This window comes from Pantherophis guttatus, chromosome 3 (genome assembly GCF_059756535.1).
Source record: "Pantherophis guttatus breed Tessera chromosome 3, ASM5975653v1, whole genome shotgun sequence".
In the NCBI taxonomy this organism is placed as follows: Eukaryota; Metazoa; Chordata; class Lepidosauria; order Squamata; family Colubridae; genus Pantherophis; species Pantherophis guttatus.
The window spans coordinates 135635270-135661715 of record NC_142065.1 but is presented as its reverse complement, the minus strand read 5'-3'; the positions used below and the strand labels follow the sequence as shown (position 1 = coordinate 135661715).

At 35.5% G+C, this 26446-nt stretch overlaps 1 protein-coding gene across 3 annotated transcripts in view; it reads left to right on the top strand.

Moving 5' to 3' along the window:
• The window catches only part of LOC117662484 (cadherin-10), a 165920-nt gene that overhangs the window by 36280 nt on the left and 103194 nt on the right, over positions 1-26446 (top strand). For all 3 annotated transcript variants that reach the window (XM_034411931.3, XM_034411932.3, XM_087890250.1), the window contains exon 2: positions 21557-21908. In XM_034411931.3, the coding sequence (XP_034267822.1) occupies positions 21687-21908 (222 nt within the window). In that variant the 5' untranslated portion in view covers positions 21557-21686. The remainder of the gene's footprint in view (positions 1-21556; positions 21909-26446) is intronic.

Here is a 26446-nt window from a genome sequence, read left to right as displayed (position 1 = left end):
ACATTCAAGTGGCTACACTACTCTACCCCTTCAGCTTCCTGATTATGTGTCATATCTTTATTATTGGATAAACAAAAACTTGTATACATATTTCTCTTAACAATCCTCATGTTTGTCGGCTAAGTATGTTATAGAGTTTAGTTTTTTAAGTATCATAGAAGTAAAAAGGTACCTTGGTACTCAACTGCTTAGAAACTCAATAAATTTGGTACTCAATGCATTTTGATGCAAAAATTTTGTCCCAGGATTCATTGTTAATTTGGTATTCAATAAACAAGCTAGAATTTATCACTGTTGGCTGCCTTGTGACTGACTACATTATTTGTTATGGGAAAATGTTGTTTGGTACTCATCATTTTTTGTACTCATCATACCTCCTGGAACCAATTAACAATGAGTATGGAGGTACCACTGTATCATAACCATTTTATTTATGAACCTCAATTCATCATATTTTGATTATTTCCTCAGCAGTCAGAATGACTTTAACCAGTGGTGAAATCCAATTTTTTTTCTACCAGTTCTCTGGGCGTGGCTTGGTCAGCATGGTGTGGCTTGGTGGGTGTGGCTTGGCTTGGTGGGAATGACAGGGGAAGGATACTGTGAAAGCTCCATTCCCTCCCCACTCCAGGGGAAGGATATTGTGAAATCTCCATTCCCACCCCACTCTGCGGCCAGCCAGAGGTGGTATTTGCCGGTTCTATGAACTACTCAAAATTTCTGCAACTGGTTCTCTGAACTGCTCAAAATTTCTGCTACTAGTTCCCCAGAACCTGTCAAAACCTGCTGGATTTCACCCCTGCTTTAACTCTCTTCTTTAGAAAAACAGCAGTATAGGTAGAGGATTCTGATCCTTTTTTCTCTGTGAGATTCTTGCATTAAGAATAAAGATCCAAAGTAGACTTTCAGACTTAATTTTCTGTTCAGATATAATGACAGGACTTGCACAGAAGCATACTGATGATCAGTTTTCTATGTGATCTGGCAATTCATAATTATTTAGGGATCAACATTTCAATTTTTTTTTTACATTTTTAATGAAAAACCATGCAAAGATCTCCCAGGATGTTTTAATAATTTTTTTTATCAGTAAAAATCTGGATGGCTTAATGATTTTAAGAATATAGTTAGTGCCCAACATGATTAACATTCTGAATCCCTTTACTCGAGAGAAACATCAATGACCCAATTTTAGTTTTCCGATTAGTGAAAACTTTTTTTAACTTGAATGTAGAAGATTTTTTTCTGGACTCTGTTTTCTTGAGATGTATCTTAAATTTAATTAAGGATTTCCTGTAGTTTGAAGCAGAATGGTGGGGAGGATATACACAGGTGTCATTTAACACTTTTCTTTCCTTTATTCCAGTGTGAAATTCAAATTTTTTTACTACCAGTTCTGTGGGTGTGGCTTGGTCAGCATGGTGTGGCTTGGTGGGCATGGCTTGGCTTGGTGGGGATGACAGGGGAAGGATACTGTGAAAGCTCCATTCCCTCCCCACTCCAGGGGAAGGTTATTGTGAAATATCCATTCCCACCCCACTCTGGGACCAGTCAGAGGTGGTATTTGCCAGTTCTCCGAACTACTCAAAATTTCTGCTACCGGTTCTCCAGTATCTGTCAGAACCTGCTAGATTTCACCCCTGTTTTATTCTCTTAACTTGCACAAACATATGCCTTCACCTATAAAGTGATCTTAAATCCTTATCATGGGCTATTCCTTTCAAACAGGACAACACAGTATTGAAAGATTTATATAAGGCAGTGAAATTGCAGCCTTTTCAACATAAAATTAGGAAAAAATGTGTCCTTTATGCCTATTTAATTTTTATTTTTTATTTATTTTTTCTAAAAGTAATAATTAAAAAAGTCTAAATGTTAAGGCACTGAATATTACTTACTCAGTGTTTTCAAATGATGTCAGCAATTAGCTGCCATGGCCAGTTATAGCAGTCAATATCTTATTTAGTATGGAGCATCGAGGTTTTATTTATTTATTTATTTATTTTAAAAAGTTAAGTAGCCATATTTGTTGGAAGCTTGATTGGGTCATGATCTTTAAATAGATACATTGTTTGGGTCAGCTCAACATTGTGGTGCTTGTTACATTAGTCCATAACAATAGATTTAAAATTCAATTTTCTTTTCTGCATTTCTGCAACAATTGATTTGAAAGAAACCCATTATGGTAATAGCACCCATCTAACACATGCTACATTTCTTCACTCAGTGTTGAGAACAGCATAGCTATTTCTGATTCCTGCAGATTAGAACTGATTATTTCGATAAGGAAATAGGTGAGCACCAACTGTAAGATCCCTTTTTGCTGACACACTGTTATTTGTAATGGCTATGTGTGGAATGCTTAAGAAAGAATAATGGGAAAAACACATGGTCTAGACGCCAGACAATTTAGAATAAGGCATCTTTTACATTCATATACTATTATTCTGTGATTTTAAGAATGACACATTCCCCTTTCTAGGACCCCAAACATGAAAAAATATAAATGCACTATGGCATATTGTCAATAATCTGTTGTTTATTTGAATAAAGAAAAGCTTTAAACTTTTTTAAATTTTTATTTTTATTTTTTAGACAAATAAACATTTAATAGATCAGTCATTCCTTCCAGGTGACGTCTCGGTGTTGTCTCCAAAACTTCTTTTTGTTGTTTCTTCTATCTTCATTCTCGCCAAGTCCATTACAACAATTCTTCACTAACACAATATTCTAATTGTAGCATTTTTATACATAAGTATTGATTTACTTATTTGTATCTCTTTTCTAGCCAATGGTAAAATTGATTCCATATCTTAAAGTACTCTGAATCCTCTCTCTCTTTAATCATCAAAGTTAATCTATTCATTTCTGCACAATCTAAAAAAAAAAATTAATTACTTCTCCTTCCAAAGGTATTTTCTCTGCTTTCCAATTTTGTGCATAAATAATCCTTGCAGCTGTTATTACCTGTATAATCAAATAAATATTTTCTTTACTAATTTTCTCTGGGAGGATACCCAGTAGGAACAGCTTGGTTTTAAATCAATACGTGAAATAAGATACGTATGTACTTTCATAGACTTTATTTATTTTATTTTATTTTATTTTATTTTATTTTATTTTATTTTATTTTATTTTATTTTATTTTATTTTATTTTATTTTATTTTATTTTATTTTATTTTATTTTATTTTATTTATTTTATTTTATTTTTTTATTTGTATACCACCCTACTCCCGAAGGACTCAGGGCGGTGAACAGTCATAGAATAAAACATATAAATACATTATATAAGGAATGCACTGTTATTGGTATGGGAGAAGGTTAGAGATAAATATTATGCGAAAATACCAATATGGTTATCAACAATGGAAGCTTTAATACACCCAAATGTTTTTAATTTTGGAAATATTGTTGGATACAAGGATTTATTAACAGATAAGGGGGAATTGAAAGGGAAATGAGAATTGGAAGAACAGGGGATTGAGTTGGGTATATGTACATGCAAACATGAACAAGATATGAAAAAGATGTTAAATTATATGGTGTTTACTCAGAAAAGACAGAATTGGATAGGATACCCACAGGAACAGAGGATAAATAAATTTAAAAATTCTACAATTTCTTACTTGGCATTGAATTGGAGGAGGAGCAAGTGAAGGAAACAAAGATAGCTTGGGCAAAGAATTTTGGATATTCAATTGATTTAGATAAATGGCAACAGTTATGGGAAAGGAATTATAAGCTAACAATGTCCACTGCATATAAGGAAAATCAATATAAAATGTTTTACAGATGGCATATGGCCCCTGAGAAACTGGCAAAAATGTTTAAAGATAAATCAGCTAAATGTTGGAAATGTCACCAGTTACCAGGTTCATACTATCATATGTGGTGGACATGCTCAGAAGCTAAAAACTATTGGAATAAAATTAAAATATGGCTGGAAGAAAAGCTTTAATCTTGAGGGAAAAAGCATTGAGAATGCTTGTCTTCGGAATTCTGGATTGAAGCAGTAAATCCAGAACAAATTGCAAGTATGGAAGAATATGGAAGCTTCTATACAAGTAGTCCTCACTTAATGACTATTTATTTATTTATTTATTTATTTATTTATTTATTTATTTATTTATTTATTCAACTTGTATGCCGCCTTTCTCCAAAGACTCAAGGTGGCTTACAATGCATTTTATTCATTTAGTAACCATGTAGTGATTGCTTGTTTATATCCCATCTTTATTATTTTTACAAATAAGTCAAGGTGGTGATGATATCCAAAGCATGTTCCTCCAAATGGTGGGTTTCAAATTTTTTTACTAGCGGTTCTGTAAGTGTGGCTTGGTGGGCGTGGCATGGCATGTCTTGGTGGGCGTGGTATGTCTTGGTGGGCGTGGCTTGGTGGGCATGGCAGGGGAAGGATACTGTAAAATCTCCATTCCCACCCACTCTAGTGGAAGGTTCTGCAAAATCCCCATTTCCACCCAATCAGCTGCGACTCGGGAGACAGAGAATAGATGGGGGCAGGGCCAGTCAGAGGTGGTATTTACCGGTTCTCCGAACTACTCAAAATTTCTGCTACCGGTTCTCCAGAACTGGTCAGAACTGCTGAAACCCATCTCTGGTTCCTCCTCTTATTTTCCCCACAACACACTGTGAGATAAATTGAGCGGAGAGAGAATGACTGGCCAAAGATCACTCACCTTTTCATGGCTAAAATAAGACTTGGACTCACAATCTCCAGCTTTCTAGTCTAGTTCCTTAATATTTAGACCAAACATGGAATTTATAATGTTTGAAGTTATGACAGAATTGAAAAAAGTGATGTCAAATACAACCTGTCTTTGCATTTATGATGATCACAGCATCCACAAGTTACGTGATTGCTATTTGCAATGTTCCAAGCTGTCTCCTGACAAGCAAAGCCAATGTGGAACCCAGCAGGCAGTTGCAAGTTGCAATTGTGTGGTGATGTTTTGCCTAATGACCAAGGTGAGTCACTTAACAATTGCAGGAAAAAAAGTTTAATTAGATCACATTATTGTGATATCATAATGTCTGCACTGCTTAACAATGAGTTTTCTGGTCCTGTATTGTGGTAGTAAATCAAGATTACTTGTGTACATTTTCTAAGAAGTCCCAATCCAACACAAAAAAATTGCGTCTGTGATGACAGAGAGCAAATGTTCTATGAACTCTTATTTTACTGACTCATTCTATTAGCTTCATTTAAGGCAAAGTCTGACTAACCGATAACTCACACACTTTGTTTTAATAATTGTAAGTTTAATGGTAGCTGTGGAAACAGGAATGAATATCAGTCACATGTAGCAAACATGCCCTGGATTTTATACATTATACAAGATATGCTAGTTCTGTGTTTATGAATAGAGTAGAGAATAAAAGATCAGAATTCTGCAGACAGTGGTAGAAGATTCAATCTAGCAAACTCCATTAAAGGGACCAAAATTCCACCTTTATCAGGAAATACATTTCAGCAATGAAAAGCTATTTTGAATTTAGGAACCCAAATATTTTTTTAAAAAAAAAAAAGCTATATGAGTTGTGCAGACAATCTCTTTCAAGACTAATATTTTTTAGAGGGTATTTGTGGCAATTATTATTTTGGAGACCTCTCCGCGTAAATAGGGCTGCGGCTAACAGCAATTTGTCTTATCTGTTGTTGTTTTTCCTTTATTAGAATATCTATCCAACATCTGATCCCCTCAATTATTGTGAATTATATCAATTATAGTAGGCAAAATAACTCAGGGGGGAAAAGGTCTGCATTTCAAAGAAGAAAGCAAGGCCCACTACATTGCTTATTACAACTGCTGTTAAATTACTTGATTTAGAGTAAAACTGTACTATTACCATGGAGTCCTTGGTGCTCTCTGAGTTTTGTTGCTAACACTGATGAAGTTACCTAGTCAGGTAATGAAACATCTGCAAGAAAACAACCAAGCTTAGACAACACCAAGGACCCTACAGTTCAACCCTAAGGTACATATATCTATATGTACTATTACCATATTCTATAGAGTTGAAGCTACAAATTCCGGGCATTTTAAATAGGCATTATATTACTCATATTATTACCTACTCTTGGGATATTTTCAATTGTTCAAGTTTCCCTTTGCCATTCAGTCAGCAGCTCATCTGTCTGCTATTCTACATTGATTGGTTTGATCTAAAAAGAGGCTCCTAATCTTGGTTAAATCTATTTTTTCCCTTCCATGGAAGTAAAGCCTGTTTTACTCTCTGTGAGCCTGAGCATTTAATTGTCTTTTCATTCCTACTATAGCATTTATTTTATCTCAACTTGTTAAAACTTCTGCTCATCATTTTTGACAGCTAAGCATTGATCTTTTGAGAGTCTTAATTCATGGCACAAGTTGTGTTATCAGTAAAGTTCAAGACAGACTTACATGATTGAAAATGGGCTTAGCTAATTGGATAGATACAGAGTCTAATTTGTGATGAGACCAGAACATATTTTATTCCTGAAAGTTCAGTCAGGAGGTTGATGATAACTTCAAAGCATTTTATCGTGGGTGGAGGATTTTGCTCTAAAGTACCGTTATCAACTTTGTGTGTAGGATTACAACTGCAGTGTTATTCCAGTCAGCATTAGCTATATGCCTAATAATATCTCCAAAGCACCCAGATGGGGAGTGCTGCTTTGAGTTGACTTTCTTTACAAACTTGTTATATATAATGTAGCCTAAGTAATAGTACTTTATTCATCATATATGATAAATGTGATATTTATTTGTACCCTTTGTTGATGGAAAATTGGTCAGTCATTTTAGCAGGTCACCTCCAGAATTGCACTCCACCGACGACCTCCCATCGACCCGTGCGCTCCCACAGAGAGGGCCTCCTCGGGGTGCCATCAGCCAAACAGTGCAGGCTGGTGACCCCCAGGGGGAGGGCCTTCTCTGTGGGGGCACCTACCCTCTGGAATCAATTGCCTCCAGAGATAAGGAGAATCCAAGACCTCAGTGCCTTCCGCCGTGCCCTTAAAACCTTCCTTTTCCAGCAAGCTGGGCTGGCCTAATTTTTTAAGTGTTTTTAAGTGTTTTGTTTATTGTTTTTAATTAATGGGGCCAAATTTATATATGTATATTTTAACTGTATTTTAATATTTGTACTTGATGTTTTTACTTGGCTGTTCACCACCCTGAGTCCTCAGGGAGAAGGGCGGTATACAAATTCAAAATAAAATAAAATAAATAAATAAAATTATAGACTAATTTGCAGAGCCAGGTCTTTAGTTCTTATGGAAGGATGGGAAGTTGGTAGCAGATCTTACTCTGGAGGGCAGGATGTTTCAAAAGACAAGTGCTATGACAGAGAAGGCTCTTTTTCTGGATCCCAACAGTTGAATGTTCTTAAGCCCTGTCTTCCAGGCCGAGTTGTTGTCGCCCACCAGCGGCCAGCAGAGCTGGCAACAGATTCAGACAGTGAGGAGGTTGGGGAGGAATGTGGTCCAATCCTGGAGTCTGGGGAAGGCTCGGACGATGGCTCTGAGTTGGAGGCAGAGAGGGGGCCAAGGCCATCTGGTAGCTCTTTGCTGCCTCCAGAGTCTCCGGAGTCTGACATCAGTGAGGCAGAAGAACAGGGGGAGCATGTTCCCTGTGTGCGCATGTGCAGAGCTGCCAGGAGACAGGAACAATTAAGAAAACAGGGTCAACTTGGGAGTATCGCTTGGAGATGATTGGCTCCTCCCATAAGACATAAAAGAGAAGCGAACGGGACATGAGGTTTTGCAGGAAGCAATTAGTTCATCTGGTCACTAAAGGCTGTGGAAAAGTTCTGTTTGACTCTGTGTTAAGTTTAGCCTTGCACTTAGTTCTCTGGCAGCATTCCAAGGGAGATAAGGTGAGTGTTTTTAAACACTCCCCTGCAAGACTGTTTGAGAAGCCATTCGGACTGGGAATGACAATAATTCACAGCTGTATGAATTAAAGAGGTTTGCCGGGACTAAGTCTGAGCTGTTTACTTTCTAAGGAAGCCAAAGTCAGAACATGAGTAGGATGAGCTAGTTTTAGCAAGAAGGGATGATTCATTGGGTAGCCTGGACTTATGCCATTAAGGGCTTTAACAGTCATAATCAACACCTTGAACTGCACTTGGTTGTAGACTGGTAACCAGCGTAGTTCATGGAACAGAAGCATAATATGAACTATCCTAAGGGTTCCAAAGATTGCTCGAGCAGCTGCACTATTCATGAATTACCTATTAGTCCAGTAAAAACTCTCTCAGCAGTTACTCTTCATAGAGGTTGAGCAGGGGTGGGTTCTAATTATCTTTACTACTGGTTCGGACCGGGATCGCATGTGCGCCTTGCTTCTGTGCATGCGCAGATCACTGATGACGACATCCAGGGTGGTGGGTGGGGCCACCCTCTGGATTTACTATTGGTTCTTGTGAACCGGTCCGAACTGGATGTAACCCACCACTGGGGTTTTGTCATCATCGTCCCTGACTCAAAAGAGTTGATTTATTATAAGGAGGTATTTGTGGACTCCTGGCACCTGGTGGAATAGCAAGAAGAAGCTATAATGAAATGAGATTTTGCCCAGCTTCATCTGGATGTTCTATAATAGTTATTGACACCTGAGCATAGACTACTGTAATGCACTATACACACCTTTGTAGATAACCTATAAGATGAAGCTGGTCCAGAATATGTCCAGGTTTGAAGTCATTTCATTATTTACTGGTGAACCTACATGCTTAATTTAATATGTTGGTCATTACCTTTAAAGCCCTTTATTAGAGCTTTAAAATAATATATTAGGCAAATGCCTTGCCAAAACAAAATCTGCTTAAGTAGTTAGATACATAAGGCAACCCTGTTGAAGGTCTAGTTCCCCTGTGGAGATCAATAGGGCATGGACAGTTAACACGGCTTCTTGAGGGTGGTCCTCATGTTATAGAGCAGAGGTGTCAAACTCAATCCCATTGCAGGCTGTATCAGGATTTTGTTTGTTTTGGGGAGCTGGTGTGGGCGTGGCCTGGTCGTCATGGCTGACTGGGTGGGAATGGCTGGGGTGGGCCATAGCTGGGGCAGCAGGGGACGGTCTCTCACCATCCCCTGCAGGATAACTCTGGGCCTATCGTGGGCTGCATCTGGCCTTCAGGCTGTGTGTTTGTCATGTCTGTTATAGAGTATCTTACCTCCAACGTACAGGTAACTTTGTCATTGTTAGCAAGTTAAAGAAGTAGTGTTTCAATCAAGTATGGCCTGTGGGTTGTTGTTTTTTTCTGGAAAACCATCAGTGTTAATTAAGTGCTATATTACTTTTTTAAAAAATCATTTGGTTTTGAATGATAGCATGCCATCCAGAATTGTATTGAGGTGTCCTATGAATACTGTTAAACAAATCAATAAAGTATAAGTTTTCCTAAACAAGCAGCAGCATCCACATCATCACAAAATCATGGCTGAATGCTAAACATGTTGAAGAATAATTGCCAAGTGTAGTCTGAACCAGATAAGGATGTACATGTTTTGAATGAGGGATTTAATGAGAAACAGTTTAACATTAAATGTAATAGCTGTGATTGGACTTTGGGGAACTATTTGCCAAAGGCTAGGATTTTGCAATAGCTTACTAGCTTTGGGCTCTGAATAGGAAGAACTAATGAGAAACAGCCTGGTAGAAAAGATAACAGTGTGCAGCAGCTCTGGATAAAGAACAAAAGCTCAAAATAATTCAAAATAGCTGGTAGAGCTTTGAATTATGACAGTTGAGAAAACGGGATCTGTGAGAGAAATATCCAGTAAATTAAGAAACACAGCTACCCAGGTTTATGCTTCTAAATGGGAAAATGTCATATTCTACAAGTTGTTCCTTTGCATGGCATATGCAGTCAAGCTAATTATGAATACAGTATGGAACACGATGCATAATAACAATTCTGGAACAGCAATCATCATACAAGTGTGAAAATCTTTTTTAATGGATAACAGCCCCCTCCCCCCCAAAAAAAAAGAATAAAAAAAAAGCCTTTCTCCAGGGTACAGGGTGTCAGCACTGTAATTTCCAGTTGTTTCAGATCTGCAAAATGTATTAATTTGTGCTATAATGTATGGAGAAGATGCTTCAATATAACATTCAGAAAATCAGCTGCTTTTCATTGAACAGCCTTCCAATAGATTAACCATCTGCAGAGTATTATTAGTGTTTAAGATATGACCCAGTTTTTACAGTTAATTTTGTTGCCCTTCTTAAATTTGTTTTTGCCTTTCATAAACCCATATTTTAAAAAAATGAATTTTTCCAATAAATGTATGGCTTTTTGGTTTTAGATAAAACATACTACAGTTGGCCCAACTGTATACATGGATTTCAATTACTAATTTAATTTAAATTACTAATAAAATACTAATTTAATTTATCAGTGGGTCATTCTCTAAATGTGATTAAGTATGGGTCCTTAAGAGCTGTGGTAGCACAGTGATTAGAATGCAGTATTGCAGGCTAATTCTGCCGACTGCCAGCAGTTTGATTCTCACCAGCTCAAGGTTGACTGAGCCTTCTGTCCTTCTGAGGTAAAATGACAACCCAGATTGTTGGGGGTAATATGCTGACTCTGTAAACTACTTAGAGAAAGCTGTAAAGCATAAGTAGCAGTATATAAGTCCAAATGCTATTGCTATTGCTTGTCAATATACAGTAAAAGGAACCTAAAACAGCCATTCTGTTAAATATATGTAGAAGTACAAGTAGAAGGCCTCTAAGCACTGTCTATCTCTTGATTTTAATGGTAGAAATTTACTTAATTTTCACTGAAATCTGAAAACCCATCATTATCTGAAGGTGATTAATTTTAACAGGAACTTCACTCTATTGGCAACTTTGAATTCAGTGGGATTTGAAAGGTCTGCATTATAAGGACACTTCAAGAGACTATAGCCCTCTTTCCACAGAGGGTCTACTGATGCATTTATATAGTTTAATCTTTACATTTCAGGAAGCACCTCTTCCATTTAGAACAGTTCCTTTTTCTTTTTGTATACACAAGATGTATAGGCATTGAGCATCGTGCAGTGATGCCCTTGAGCTATATTGCTCTTTGCCCATAATGGTAAAAAAAAAAAAAAAAAAAAAGTATTTCTCGAAATCCATGTACTCTAAAGTGACAATTTAAAAATGCAAGTATAGCCAAGCGAGCTACCTTTAAACATAATATGAGTGGATATTTCCGCATTCAAATTATAGTAATCCCTGGGGGCAGGGGAAAAGTGGGTAGCCTTTTCAGGCAGCTGATGTAGAATCTCAGTCAAGTGATATTTCATTCTCCAGAACAGTAATTCCCAAATGTTGAGGCCGAGAGGAGGAGGGAAGGCTGTTGATTACACAGTGCCTGGCTTCTTATTTCCACTTGTTAAACTGCATTAAAATAAATCACTAGATTATTTTTTAAAAAATAGTGCAAGTTAATATTGCACTTACTGAATATTGTTAATGGCTTCACAAGATACATGCTATTGGATGACTAACACACCGAGCTATGGAACGGATAGTTATATACAGGCAAAGAAGAGTATAAAACATTGTTTCCCTGAGAGATGACGAATGTCACACACATGCCCAGATACACATAAACAAAGCATGCATATCCACCTTTTTCACGTAATAAGAATATCCCCTGATTCATGTATTTCGGTTTCAAGGATCCCCATTTTATAATATGGTCATTGTGCTGGAAAAACAAAGGGAGTCAAGCTTGGGGCAGCCTTGAAAAGAAAAGAAAATTACTCTGGGGAAGAAGCCATTATAGAGCGCATTTTTCAGTCTCTTGCGGGTTGAATGCCACTGTTCAAGATGGCATTCAGTCACTTAACGGTTATAAAAATTGAAGAAGCAGTTTGCAATGGGATATATTTCCTACATTTTGTTCTCATAGATCTTACTGTATTGCGAATGGTCTTTCGCTCATATGCAATGCAGATAATAATTAAGGATTATTTAATCGCAGAAGGATTGTGAGCATGAATTAATTAGCAAATACTCTGCACAGCTTTGATACTATAAAGTATATAATCTACGTTCAAGTCCTCTCTCTCTCTCTCTCTCTCTCTCTCTCTCTCTCTCTCTCTCTCTCTCTCTCTCTCTCTCTGTGTGTGTGTGTGTGTGTGTGTGTGTGTGTGTACCCTTTTGAGGAAGGTTGCTGAGAAGGTGATTGAACTGCAGCTGATGAGAACTCTGAAAGAAATAGATTCTCTTAAGTTGTTTCAGTTAGGTTTCAAGCTGGTATTTAGTACTGATATAACTGTAGAGATGGTGGTTGTGCATCCATCCTTGTGCTTCTTGATCTCTTGGCAGCTTTTGATACTGTCGACCATGGCCAATAATGTGCACCAAGAGATCCAGCAGGTCTAGTAGGGTCATACTTTCCTTATTCAAGTCTTACATCATGAGAGTGACCAGTGTGGTTTCTATCCCATGCCTAAGATAGGATTCTGAATGAAAAGGATCTAGATAATGTATTTCTTTCGGAATTGATGCTGCATTACTGCAATTGACAGGTAGTAACTAATTTATAGACAATCAAACAAAGATAGAAGTATACTGATAGAGATGTCAACATCCTATAAATCTTTAAAATGTTGTCAAGTGTCAAGTACCTCTAATACTATAAAATGAAGTTAGATTAGCTCTCAAGTTATTACAAGACTAAAGGAATTGCTTGAATAACTACAGAAATATGGCAATCAACAGAAGAAGAATCAGTAAAGGCTATGTCAGAAAATCTGGAGCATGACCCAGATTGGAAAATCTGTATATTTACCAAAGAAGCCTTAAAAGTATATGCACATTATCATACAATATCCTTAATTTCACATGCTACAAGGGAAAGAAGGATGCCAAATGTTTTAGAATAGACTGGGAAACACGAGACATTGCTGGATAATTGAGAAAATGAAAGAATATCAAAAAAGTCAAAATGTTCTTCCTTGATTATGGAAAAGCTTTGATTGTGGCAACCATATCAAGCTATGGAATGTATTTAGGGAAAACAGAAACCCCAGAATATCTCATTGTCCTCATGCAAAACGGGTAAATAGTGACAGAGCTAAGAAACACTTTTACATAATAAACTGGTGTAACTGCAGCAACTCTTCCTGAGACAATCAGATTTAACAAAAAATATCTATACCTCAGTTGTATCCTGTAAAGTAACACACTGCATGAGGAACTGCCCTTGAAAAGAAGCCAGAAAGTGGCTGATCCAAAATGTGACAATTACAGTGTTAAATGCTAAAAGCATAGTAATATCATGGATGTATTGAAAGTTCTGTGTTAATTGCCAGTTCCTTACTGTGAACACTTTAAGGCATTGGTGTAGAACTTTAATGTTCTAAATAACTTAAAGTTTGAGCATCTAAGAAGAGGAGATGGAGAGGGTTGGTAGTTTTAAATTTCTGGGCATTTATATCTCAAAAGACCTCTCATGGACTATGAATGCTAACATGCTTGTGAAGAAGGCACAGAAGAGAATGCTCAGGAAGATAAATCTATCTCAGCACCTACTTCTATCCTACTATCGCAGCACCATTGAGAGTCCTGACATATGGCATTCTTGCATGGTATGGGAGCAGCTCTGTAGCAGACAAAAAAGCTCTACAGAGAAATCATTAAAACTGCCCAGAATATCATCGGACTCCAGCTACCAGCCCTGGACGACATCTTCGAATCTCGCTGTTTGAGAAAGTTGCATAACATTCTCAGAGACTCTTCCCATCCTCTTACAATCTTTTTGGACTGTTGCCTTCTGGAAGAAGATACAGAACAATTAAAACTTGGACCACATGTTTTCTGAATAGTTTTTATCCCAGAGATATAATTGCACTCAACAATGAACTAAAGGGCCACCATCAGTGAGCTGTTGGACAATATTACTTGCTCTGTTGTGTGGATGTTTAAGTGGTTTAGTGGTAGGGAATTGTGGTGGGTAGGAGTGTGTTTGGGGATTGTTATGTGTGTTCGACCAGGTCTTTAGGTGTTAAGTGAATTACGTTGTATGGGTATACTGTGTATACACATACAATGACAATAAAGTTATTATTATTATTATTAAGATGTTTCGCCACACTCTATACTGTTAAAACCTGCAGGACTGTCCCTTTTGAGTGAAACCACATTTTTCTAGTATAACATAGATTATGGAATGCAGTCCTTTGGCAGTTGGATTTGGTCCATACTGTCTTAGTAAAAATCCATAATGATATATGTATTTTCTGGCTTTTAAATCCATAATTGGTTTTTGTATTAATTTTAGTTCATTCTTTCACACTCGCTCTTTAACAATTCAATTCACTTTGCTTATAATGAACCTACTGTAGATTGCCTGCTATAGCCACTTGTGCTTGATCTCTCAGTTAAAGCTCTCCAGTGGGGGGGAAGAAGGCTTCACACAATCAGTGTCTTCTAGGAGAATGCTATCTTTCACTTTTAAGCTCCTTAAAGATCCTTAAAGGATCATTAGTTAATGGGGTATGTGCAGATAGAAGCATTTAAAATATCTTTAAAGGTACTATGAGGTCTGATATTACAAAGAAAAAACCCAACAGCTATTCCATTTATTAAGTCAATTCTAAGATACCTTAAGCCCACCCACCCCCTTGCCAAACGGGTACTAATATACTTTCTGGATGCCAATATCATTTTTTGAAATTATATTTCCTGTGTTTCTTTTATGAATCACATTTTTCTAGACAGTGTATCCTCAGCCTCCTTATCTCCAATCTGGACTTCGATTATTTATATTTCTGATTTTATTTTCTAGGAAAACAGTAGAAATAATTAGGGATGGACTTGTCATTCCTGAATAGTGCAATACAAGAAAGCAATTGTGTTTATTGGGCCACTAGGGAAGCAAGATGCAGGGTTATATCCCTTTAGTCTAATCCAGCATGAATGCATAACATTTTTATCACATTTCTTCCCAAAATCATGTGATTTAGATTTTAGAATGTTCCCTGTATAAGTCAAGACAGCATGGGGAGCAAACTTAGTTTCTAGTGTCAGAGACACAATATGCTAAATACCTGTTGCTTGGTAATACAGAGGTATTATTATGATTGGTAGTATGTTCTTGGCCTTCTGGTGGACTTTCGGATCCAGATTAATGTCTTGTTTAGTGTGCCATATTCCTATGATTTACCCACACTTCATTTGTGCTTGAATTTAATTGCTGTATCTTAAATGTATTGTCTAATATGCATTTTACAGTAATTGCAATATCATTACAATCCTGCCTAATAAGTAGCAATTATAAAATAATAATAATAAATATTGATCTGTAATGCTTACTTGTGCATATGTACAAATGCATTTTTAATCTCTTTAATTTCCAAGCTCTGTGCTGCAAAGCTAGAAAAGCACAGAATTTATTGGAATGCCAAGTTCCGATCTTCAAATCAATCCAAGTGGGACAATTCAGGTAATTTTACATTTGAGTTGAGAAAGATTAGATTCCTTAAGCAATCCTTGAAGGTAATAAAGTGAACATCTTTTTGGAAATATAAAAAATGTGTGCGGTGTAATGATTTTACTAGAAGAATAAATATTTAGGCATTCATTTGGAAGACAATTAATTTCAATATTGGATGCTGGATGCACCTTGTCTGTTGGCACCTGTCTGTATAAGAGTACTTCGTTGTAGTGCCATCATCTAATTAGCAATAATAGTTGTGCTTGGTCTTTAATAAAACAACTTTGTTACACTTTGAGTGAGTGCAATATTAAATCACGTCTCCTGCTTCTTGGTGCCTTAGTTCTTCATGCCTCGATGAATTGATTCTGCTCTCTGAACCTGCAGGGTTTCAGCTTCAGCAGACACTGCAAATGCTCGAGAAGCTAATGGCAGGTTTTTAAGATACTTGCTTAGTTTTTGTCCCTTCCCTTTCACTAATAAACTTGGTAACTTGCTGACATAGAGAGGGAAAGACAGAGAGAGTGGGCCTAGAGATTTAATATTTTATCTGGCCTGAAGGGAAGAAATGCCTTTTTAGAGACATTCAGTGTCATTTAGTGGAATTCTTACCACAGAGCAGGAATTTATCCAGAGGGCATGAGAAACGGTATGCCTGTTCATGCAGTATTAATCTAGACTGTTGACAACATAGAAATGTTCTTCCAATAGTGGGGCAAAAGCAACAACAACAACAACTACAACAAAAATCAATTTGGCAATCTAAGAGAAATCTGCTATTTCGGGCTTCTTTCTATTTCAGTGGTACAATTTGTATTGATCATAAATCTAAGGTATAGAACGATTCAGTTGGTATGACTGGTCACGTTCATGCTGGGTGTGTTATTGGAAAATGATCAATAACTTCAGCACTTGCTTTAATATCCCCACATAGATTCAGAGGTGGTAGGTTTTCAAAATTTACTGTGACTATGAATAATATAAACTTTAAAAAAAGAATAAAGCTCTTCAAATGTGGAAAGGCATTTCTTTCTGCTTTTTCTTCTTTGAGTTGATTCATTCGTTGACTTCATAGAAACTTGCATAGGGTTTCCAAAAAAGACAAAGAATGACTGCACGTTTAAAAATTCATTTTCTTTTCTTTTGGCGTTTCTTAAACTAAACGACTACAGTGCAGTTTAAATTAAGCACTTCATTGGCTTCTCCTGTTAATGCAGTTTTCATTGGTGTAATGGTGATAAAAATAACTGATCCTATCATCATATACATATTTCCACCATTGTCAGTCTCATATAGAAATAATCTTATTAATATAGAGCTCTTATGCATGTCTACATGCATGCACATATATTTTATACATACATACTGTACATACTAGCACTGATGCTACCTGGTTTGCATAATGAAACATTTATAAGAAAACAGCCAAGCTCAGAGAGCACCAAAGACTCTTCATTTCAACCCTGAGCTACAAATATTCTCCTTTATTAGTAATACAGATTGTCTGTCAACTCTATGAGAAACAGCAGATCCGTAAACTGATTGCACAGAAAATGAATAATAGTATAACTTCATGGAGTTCCGGGATGTTGCAAATCTAGTTTGGCTTGACCTTCCCTCCTTCCTATACCCAGGTGGTCAGGATGGAAGCCAGCTTGAATCTCTCCCTAACACTAATCCCTTCCCCAGACCTTAAGAAAGGCTTCTGTTCTTGTTATTTCTGTAATGGCTTCTGAATGTCCCTTTCAAAGCCATCTATCTACATTACTCCTTTCCAACAGGAATGGGAAAAAAGAAAGAAAAAAAAGGCAGGAAGGAGAAGAAATAAAGAGATGACTGGGTAGAGAATAAAAATATATAAAGGAAGCCTATTTATACATTACACAAAAGGATATATTCAGCAGGCAACTAGTCCCACTAAAAAGCAATCAATTGTGAGATAATACTTTTTTAAATTATCCACCATTGATACCAAAATGTCTGTAATCATGTACCTTTCCTAGCCACTTCTAGCCATTTACTTTCATTTTGGGGGGATAAAATCATCTTATCAGACTAGCATTTGCTTACATATTTCATATTATACCCAATGCTTACCTAAAGAAAAAATTACAATTTGTAACGACTCTATAGTGACTCTTCATCTTTTAAAAAAAATTAAAAGCAAAGAAACCACTTTGATCCTTGTAAATGTACTGTAGTTCTCATTGGCTTAATTCTTTTATTGCACACATGCACAAAATATATTGATGCTTAAAACTAGGTGATTAGAAATGCCTTTGTACTTACAGCAATAAACAGGCAGGATTCTCCAAGCTAATAGGTAAAGGGTTGAGGGGAGAAATTTATTCACTGTAGCAATCCATTAAGCAGACCTGTATGCCAGATCTGTGTACCTAAGCTATTTTTGTAATTTCAACACATTCCATCCAAGCTTTTATTCCATTAACCTAATTTAACAAGAAAGAAATCCAATAACAATAGCTAACATTGAAGAATTATTTCCCCAGAGAACGTTAACGATACTTTAACATCAAGTAAGAATGTGTAAAGAATGGATTATGCCTTTCTGTAAAGGAAGCAAGGAGGAAAATGTCTTATGTCATACACAATTGGTTCAAAACTTACTCTGTTTTATAACAAAATGTGGAATGTTAGTGGTTCTTATGGTAGCCTATGTAACGTGAATATTCATTATTTGTTAAGGTTAAACATTTTAAGAACATTGACTTCAGGGTTTGAGGATTAGATTGGATTGGATTAGAGAAATATTTAGCCTTTTAAATATAAATTGACAGTTAATATTTAAATTAAATTTAAATATTTAATATTTTAAAATATTTAATTTAATATTTTAAATTAAAATTGACAATTTATATATTTTTTTTCTTTTTACAAATTTATAATCTCTTGTTTCGGGTGGGTTTGGGGATAATTGAATGGTGCTGACCATTTACTGGTTGGATGCCCTTCCTGATGCCTATACAGAGTTCTCAGCAGATTTCTTTCTTTTCTTTTTTCTTTTTTTGCACCCTGATAGAGAAACATCTGTTACTGCCTGGGATTAAACTCTCAACCTCCCGAATGGGAGGCAAGGGTCTTCACCTCTAGCCCACTGCACCACTCATTTGACAATTTATTATATATTAGATTAAAATTAAGAGAATAATATTTTATGAATATTGGTATTAATGTTGATTAATAGAATGTCAAGATATTGGTATTATCTGTTTAAATATAGAGAAAAGTAGTTGTATTGTTATCTCTGGTCTAAAAAAAAGTTGACGGTCATCTTTGTTATAAATTTGTTTATTGCAATTATTGTCATTTTTAATTTGTTTTTTTATTCCATTTCTCTTTTATGTCAGTTTATATTTTAATGGTTGATTTTGGAATTTAATAAAGATAGTTTATTAATATAGTCTTATATATTCAAAATTAGCTAGCTGGCTATAAGTCAATCAGTCTGTCAATTAACTAAGAGAATGCTCTCCAAGAGTAAAAAAAAATGGTTGTATATATGTTAGATCAAGTAAACAGTTTATAAAGTGTCAAAGATGGGGAGTCCTTGGTGCTCTCTGAGTTTGGTTGGACTTTTCTGTTTGATGATACTTTTGTAAGGACCTATGGAGAAAGTGCCAAATTCAACTCTTTCTCTCATATCTTTCTTGTTAAGAAGGAGTTGTCTCCTTTGGTAGTTTACATTCACATTTCTGGATTGTGGGAAATATACTGTTTTTATAACAAATACTTGCTTAATTTATTGGGAAGAAAAAGTCCTAATTAATTAATAAAAATAAATGATACAAATAGATATTTTGGTGTACTTTTACATTGTCTTCAGAGGAAACAGAGTGATCCTGGAGTGGAGTTTGTAACATTCAAATAGCTATCTATCTATCTATCTATCTATCTATCTATCTATCTATCTATCTATCTATCTATCTATCTATCTATCATCTGTCTATAACTAATAACTATATCTGTACACACATATATATGTATTATGTGTGTGTGTGTATGCACACTCCAGTTCTTGCTGAAATATATCATTGCTACACAGAATGCAGAAAGATGCTAGGATTTCCAGTTGCCAACATCTGGAAGGCCATTGATTCTGAAAGCGTAATCTCTAGAATTGTATTATAATATAAAATGGTCAGTCAATGCCCATAAAAATTACATCCTGTTTAAGGTGATAAATGATTTGTTATTTACTATTAGGTTTTCAGTGATTCATTATTATATGTTACAGCCTATACCAAATGAATGTTTTTCAACTCCTTGCTTAGTTTTATTTTTAATAATTTGAAAAAGTACAGTAGATAAGAAAAGAGATTGCAACCAAGTTCTTATTATTCTTTGCTGACAAGATCATTTGTACATTTTGCAATTGGAGTTCAGAAGATGCTAATATAATATCAAATTACATAATACGATACACAACTTCCCTCTCCAAAACTTTTCTCTCATATAACAGCAAGAAAATGTTTTGCTGATACCTTTGAGAAATCATGTAAACCAGAGAATAAATTACTGAATTAAATAGACCATTGTAAAGCATAACTGCATACATAATTCCTACTGAAAAGCATCTATAGCTGATTGTTTTTCTGCTTCTAGATAATGTGGTTCTCTGCTTCTAGATTGTGACAACAATCTATGCTGTGAGGTCATGAGACATGGCAGTTTTTCTTTCCATAGTCTCAAATCCAGACCAAAATAATCTTTTATTTAGCATTTGTTCCTTAATGATTCACTTTGTTTTCTTGGGCAATTTTAGGAACTGATTTTTGAAATTTTTGATTCTGGTCATGTCTCTCTTCTCATGCATATGATGTCTTCTTCTTCTTCTTCTTCTTCTTCTTCTTCTTCTTCTTCTTCTTCTTCTTCTTCTTCTTCTTCTTCTTCTTCTTCTTCTTCTTCTTCTTTTTGCCTTTTACAATACTATGGAAAACTAATATTCTATGATTTCTGTAATTTCTAAAACTGCATTAGTCTTTAAATGTTTCTTGGTGACAAAATTAATAAATCACCGCTTGACTCTCAAGTCAAATCAAGCAGAAAACATTTTAGATAAAGACTATAGTGAGAGCCAATTTAATGTAGCAGTTAAGGTAATGGGATTAGAAACCAGGAAATGGAATTATAGTCCCGCCAAGGGCATGTAGCTAGTTGGGTGACCTTGTGTCTATCACTTTGTCTCAGCCCTAGGAAGGAGACAGAGGCAAATAACTTCTGAAAAAACTTTGCAATAAATCTTCAGAGATTTGTCCAGGCAGTCACCAGGAGTCAACACTGACTTGAAGGCATCACCACCACTACTACCATCAACAACAAAAGCTACTATATTTAATATTTAAGAACCTGTGATACAATTTCCCTAATCTACATGATGAACATTCTAATAGATACATTTATTAAATTTTAATAAATCTATTAAAAAGTCAGAAGAGCTGCATGAGAAGACTAGGAAAAAGCATTGATTTACATAATATGTGGTGGTGGAAGTAACTTGATACTACATTGAGGTTTTGCAAAAGTTGAATTAGGTGACAACTACAGGATAACCTTTATAATTTTATTTAAATGTGTTTGGGGGGGAAATATATATATATTAAGTGTTTTTCTGTTGAAGCACCTGGTCTGCCCCAATATGGGAGGGAGCATACTGCTTCCCTTTCACCTTTCAGCTCCAATCCAGTAGCCCTCAGGCAGTTGCTTTTTATATTTGCTGATAAAGAAAGCACCAGGTGCTTTGACAGAAAAACACTTAATCTCTCCCCTGGCTCAGCTGATAAAGGGAGGAGAACTTGTGGCTCAGAGGTAAATACTACTGCCTAATATGCAGGCAGCCCAAGTTTGAATCCGAGTAAGGGTATGGCTAGCTGATGAGAGCTAAATAGCTTGAAATAGATCTATACTAGTCTCCCTTTATTTCTTTATCAGCATACACATACACGCACACACACACACACACATAATTTATTTGTGTGTGTGTGTGTGTGAAAAATATTTGCAGCTATGGTGCCAGGTATAATGTGAACCCTAATGTACAGTAAAGGAGAGTATCTGAATCTACAAATTATTTTTCTGTTTGCTTTAAGGTTTTGGATATGCACCGACTACAGATGGGCTGTTTTTTATAATCTGTGCCAAGGGAGTCCAAAAAAACTTGTTGTAAGAAGAAGTATAATATTGAACTTGCAGTCAAAGGCACGTGTGAAGCCAAGAACTATGATAAAACAGCAAGTCTTACTGCTCTGGGTATGCCTGCTACACCCCTGCTTGGCAGCAATGGTGTTTACTAGGACTACAGAACACCAACCCCCAACTTTCAGAACTCATGGAATAGGAAATGATGGGAAAGTTCTGCACCGTCAGAAACGAGGCTGGATGTGGAACCAGTTTTTCTTGTTGGAGGAATATACCGGATCTGATTACCAATATGTAGGCAAGGTAGGTATCATGCATTCTTTCTTCTATTAGTCCAACATACAGCGTTGAATGAAATGGCATGAAATTATCCTTGAGTGCACTTTGTTTTGTTAAAAACAAAAAGCACCAGAGCTTGGCAAATAGGAGCAGCAGGTTAATAGACAAATGTTCTTCTGGGAGCAAACCAATTAATAATGTCATTGCATGGCATATTGATGACATTATAATTCCTTTAAGATTTGAATTTTGAATCATAATGTCCATTAACAGATTCAGCGCTCCATCTTTCAAATGACACATCCTACTGATTTCTCTAAAATGCAAATATTCCCCACCTTACAATAGTGCCTCTTTCTTTGAAAAGAAAGTAATTCTCACCAGCAAGCCTTGATGTAAAAAATGATATATGAAGCAATACATGAACTAGTTATTGGGGGGGAGGGGAATTAAATTCTCTGAAAAAGTGGGTAAGATAGGACACAAAGCCTATAAGAATTTGCCCCTGGCTTCCATCTCTTGAATGCATAAGTAAAACATAGATGTTTGGCCTATATTTTATTTAATATAACATCTGGCTGTAATAAGTAATGATTTATTGATTAATGACTTCCCCAGCAAATTTGCATGTGACCTAGCTTAAGTCAAGTGATTTCAAGAAAAGGTGTAGTAATTTAAAGTGACAAAAGCTACATTTGTGCCTTTGCCTGTTTTAAACCACTTTTCTGGATTCAAAATTTAAGTCTGAATAGGTATATTACAAATATACAAACCTAATTTGGTGATTACATTAGTCCATATCATGGTAAAGTAAAGCAAAGTAAATATGGTAAAGTAAATATGTACCGTAATATAAAACAGCAAACTCACAAGCTAGTCAATACCCTTAAATAGTAGCTGTGCTCTCAGATTTGTCCAATAGACTGTAAAATATAGGATCATTATCCTGGAATTTTGGAATGATATTTAAGATACTTTATCAAACATGCAGAAGTTCCTTGGAAGTAGTTGTTTGAAATGAAAAGGATTTCTGGACAGCATAATATTTGATACCCAGTACCTACATGTCTTTAGCAAATATTATTTTCTGCCCAGATATTGTTTTCTCTTTCCTGTAATCAATAACTTCAAAAGATGCTTGAAAATATCCAGGATTAATCTGTGCATATATATTAGTGACTACCTGTGAATATATTTATAAATTCCTTATTTGTATCAAATTATTTTATTTCTTCGTTGGGGAGAACTATAAAACAGAATTTCAAATATTATATTTGCATATGCTATAAATCATATTTGAAATCACACTGATACATATGATCTTTTCAGGTATTTTTTTGTAAGGTGGTATTGTATAAATATATTGTTGTAATCATGGGTAATCCATACATCATGAAAGGCAGATACAGTTGCTCTAATTGTCTGAATTCGTTCAGCAACAGGATGCAGCCATATGCAGAGAATATTCACATTCTTATTATAAATATTCAGAGACATCATTATCCATATTGCCAAAAAATTATTTCACAATGTATGTATTTTTGCTTTTGTTCAAAAAGTAAATTCACCACATCTTGGCAATCCAAATCAGGCCTTATTTCAGGGATCCTATCTGAAGAAAATAAATGGTTAGTTTTTTAAAAGATGTTATTTATGAAATGGAAGGTGTGTTCCATCATTATTCCTGGCACTCCTGATCTTAAGGGAAAGGTTTACAAAAAAACTGTAATTCTATTCAGCTGAAAAATTGCTGTAGTTTCCTGTGACCTTTCAAGAAAAGACAGTTAGAAATGGAGGTAGTATATCCAGAAGTGTGATTACTAGTCTCTCATCCTGAGTTTTTTTCTTTAAAATCCCAAGAGAGATCCCTCCCCTCATTTTAACATATATATTTTTCCTGGAGACTTACTGTACCTTCCTTAAGCGGAATATCAGAATTAGATGCTCTAGTTACTATTGGTGCTTAATTAAATGTGAGTGAGCAGAAATACTTATGTGGGGAAACGTGTTTGGAGAAAAGCTATAAATATATACACACTTTTGTACTAAACAAGTATTAGTGCTCCACATAAATGCATGCAATGCTAGCCAATTAAATTATTAGCATTTAAATCAGCAGAAATGAATCATATAAATCAGCAAAAAATAATATCAATAATTTATGCCTGTCCGAGGTCCTTGGGAAGAACTCAGTAAGTGGATAAAATGCCATATCCAGTCTAAACATCTGGCTGACTAGGCAGCCAACTGTAATAATTTGTTACTTGTTGTGCTATTGCAAACCTAATGTCTAAATAAATAAATAAATAAATAAATAAATAAATAAATAAATAAATAAATAAATAAATAAACAAACAAATAAACAAATAAATAAATAACCTATGTGCCGTCACAAACCCAATGTCTAAATAGCATATCTGCCATGCTGGGACAGTCATAGTTTCAGGAATAATCTCATCAAAAATTCCTGCTGCAGATTTTTTTTTTTTAAATAAATGTATAACCCAGAATGGATGACTAGTACATATTATGCTTCAGTGCACATTACACTTATCACACATCTGAAAGCTTCTTTTGTGCAATTCCCATAATTTGCCACTGACACCCACAAAGTGCCAGTCAGGCATATTTTGTGGCTTATCACTTCAAGCAAGCAGCACAGAGTTCTCTCATAGGTAGCATACATTGCTGTGAAATCATCTATTTAAGCAGACCTTAATTTGTGATTGGAAGAGGAGACAAAGTTAGTCAAGCTGCTTATGTTGATTTCACTATCGTAATCTATCCTTGTTTTCTCATCTTTGTTTGCTATTAGAATATATTGCTTCACTCTTCCTTTAAATTAGCTCTTCTCATTTTACTTCATTCCCACTCTAATCAACTTTTTTTCTCTTTCCCAACTTGCATTTCCATATAACAAAGCACACTCTTGTACAAACCATTTATGCTTCTTTTAACAAACAATCATTACTTGCAAAGAGAAATAGGCTACCAACTGACTTTATCACAAAATTTGTACATCTTTTTTTCTCCTAGAGTCTCTAATCTTTAGTAAACCAGCCTTAAGATTACTTGAGGCTAAAACTCTTATTCACATACTACATGGAGCCTAGATAGGATATTATATGAAGGAAAATTCTTATACAAAGAAACATATTTTCAGATCTAAGGAATGTTCCTAATGCAGTACTTTGCTCAGGTTTGAGACAAGTATGCTCAGAATAGAGTTAAGGGCATGGAAGCTAGATGTGCTGGCTAAAGATTACCTTGTGCCCAAAAGGTCTGATACTATTAATTCTGACAAATGATTGTCCTTCATCATGTTATCGGCAGTGAATCAGAGACAGAGGCTGTCTAGTTTGCCATATATTTACTAACCCCTTTCCTAGGGTAGCAAAACCTTGAGAGCTGAAAATATTTGGCAGTCTGTAAGTTACTCACACTGACCTTTTTCAGAGTGAAGAAGAACTTCTCCAGGGCCTAGGATAATGTGCTATCATTGCCATTATTGCAGGCCATATTTATCAAAATCCCACTAACAGAACCCGCCTGCCCATCTGTCTCTGGGGAAACAGAAATTGTCCAACATGTGTAGCTTCACTGCAATTTTAATAAGGATCTGAACAAGGATTATATATTATCCTGGCTGCAATGCCTCCCAGGAAGGATAGTAGACTACTTTGCCAATTTTCTTTTCTCAGATTCCAGCTATGTTAGCAACAACACAGGAGCTAAATTTAGAGTGGCAGCAATTAGAACAAAAATGATTCATTTTTTGGCTGGGGTCTACTTTATTAATTCTACCCTTCTTTTATTCTCGTTGGTGTTGCTGTTATTTGATTGTAATAAAAATAAGATAATATTTAGTAAGTATTGTAAGGTGCACAACATTATGGAGGTGCTCTATGGGTATTTGTTTGTTTGTTTGTTTAATATTTATTCATTCATTCATTCATTCATTCATTCATTCATTCATTCATTCATTCATTCATAACTTGCAATTGTTAACTTGATTTTCCTTCTCAGATCTTTGTTCTTTAGATTCATGTTCCTTGTTCCATCTCAGATATGTTTAATATTGCCTATCAATACTTCAGATTTTCAGCCAACAATATGGAATCATCTGCAAATAATACTGTATACCCATGCACATACACAACTAAGATACATCCAATATCACTCTAAGCATTCCTGATACACTTACTCATAAATATACTAAATAAGCAAGGGGATATTGAACATTGTTGCTTTACTCCTTATTGATTAAATGTTCTAATTATACTGATAAGTGATTTACGTCCATTAAATATGGTTATTATCACATTCAGCAATAATATTTCTGCAGCACATTCCATAATGTAGGTCCTTTCTGCAGCACATTCCATAATGTAGGTCCTTGGTGCTCTCCGAGCTTGATGGCCTTCTTACAGACATTTCATTATCAAATTAGGTAACATCACCAGTGCTAGAATGGAGTTTATTTCCTTCTTCACTTACTCACTTTACAATATGCCTTTTCTAAACCAAGAACATATGACAAATTTTCTCCTTATGTTCATACA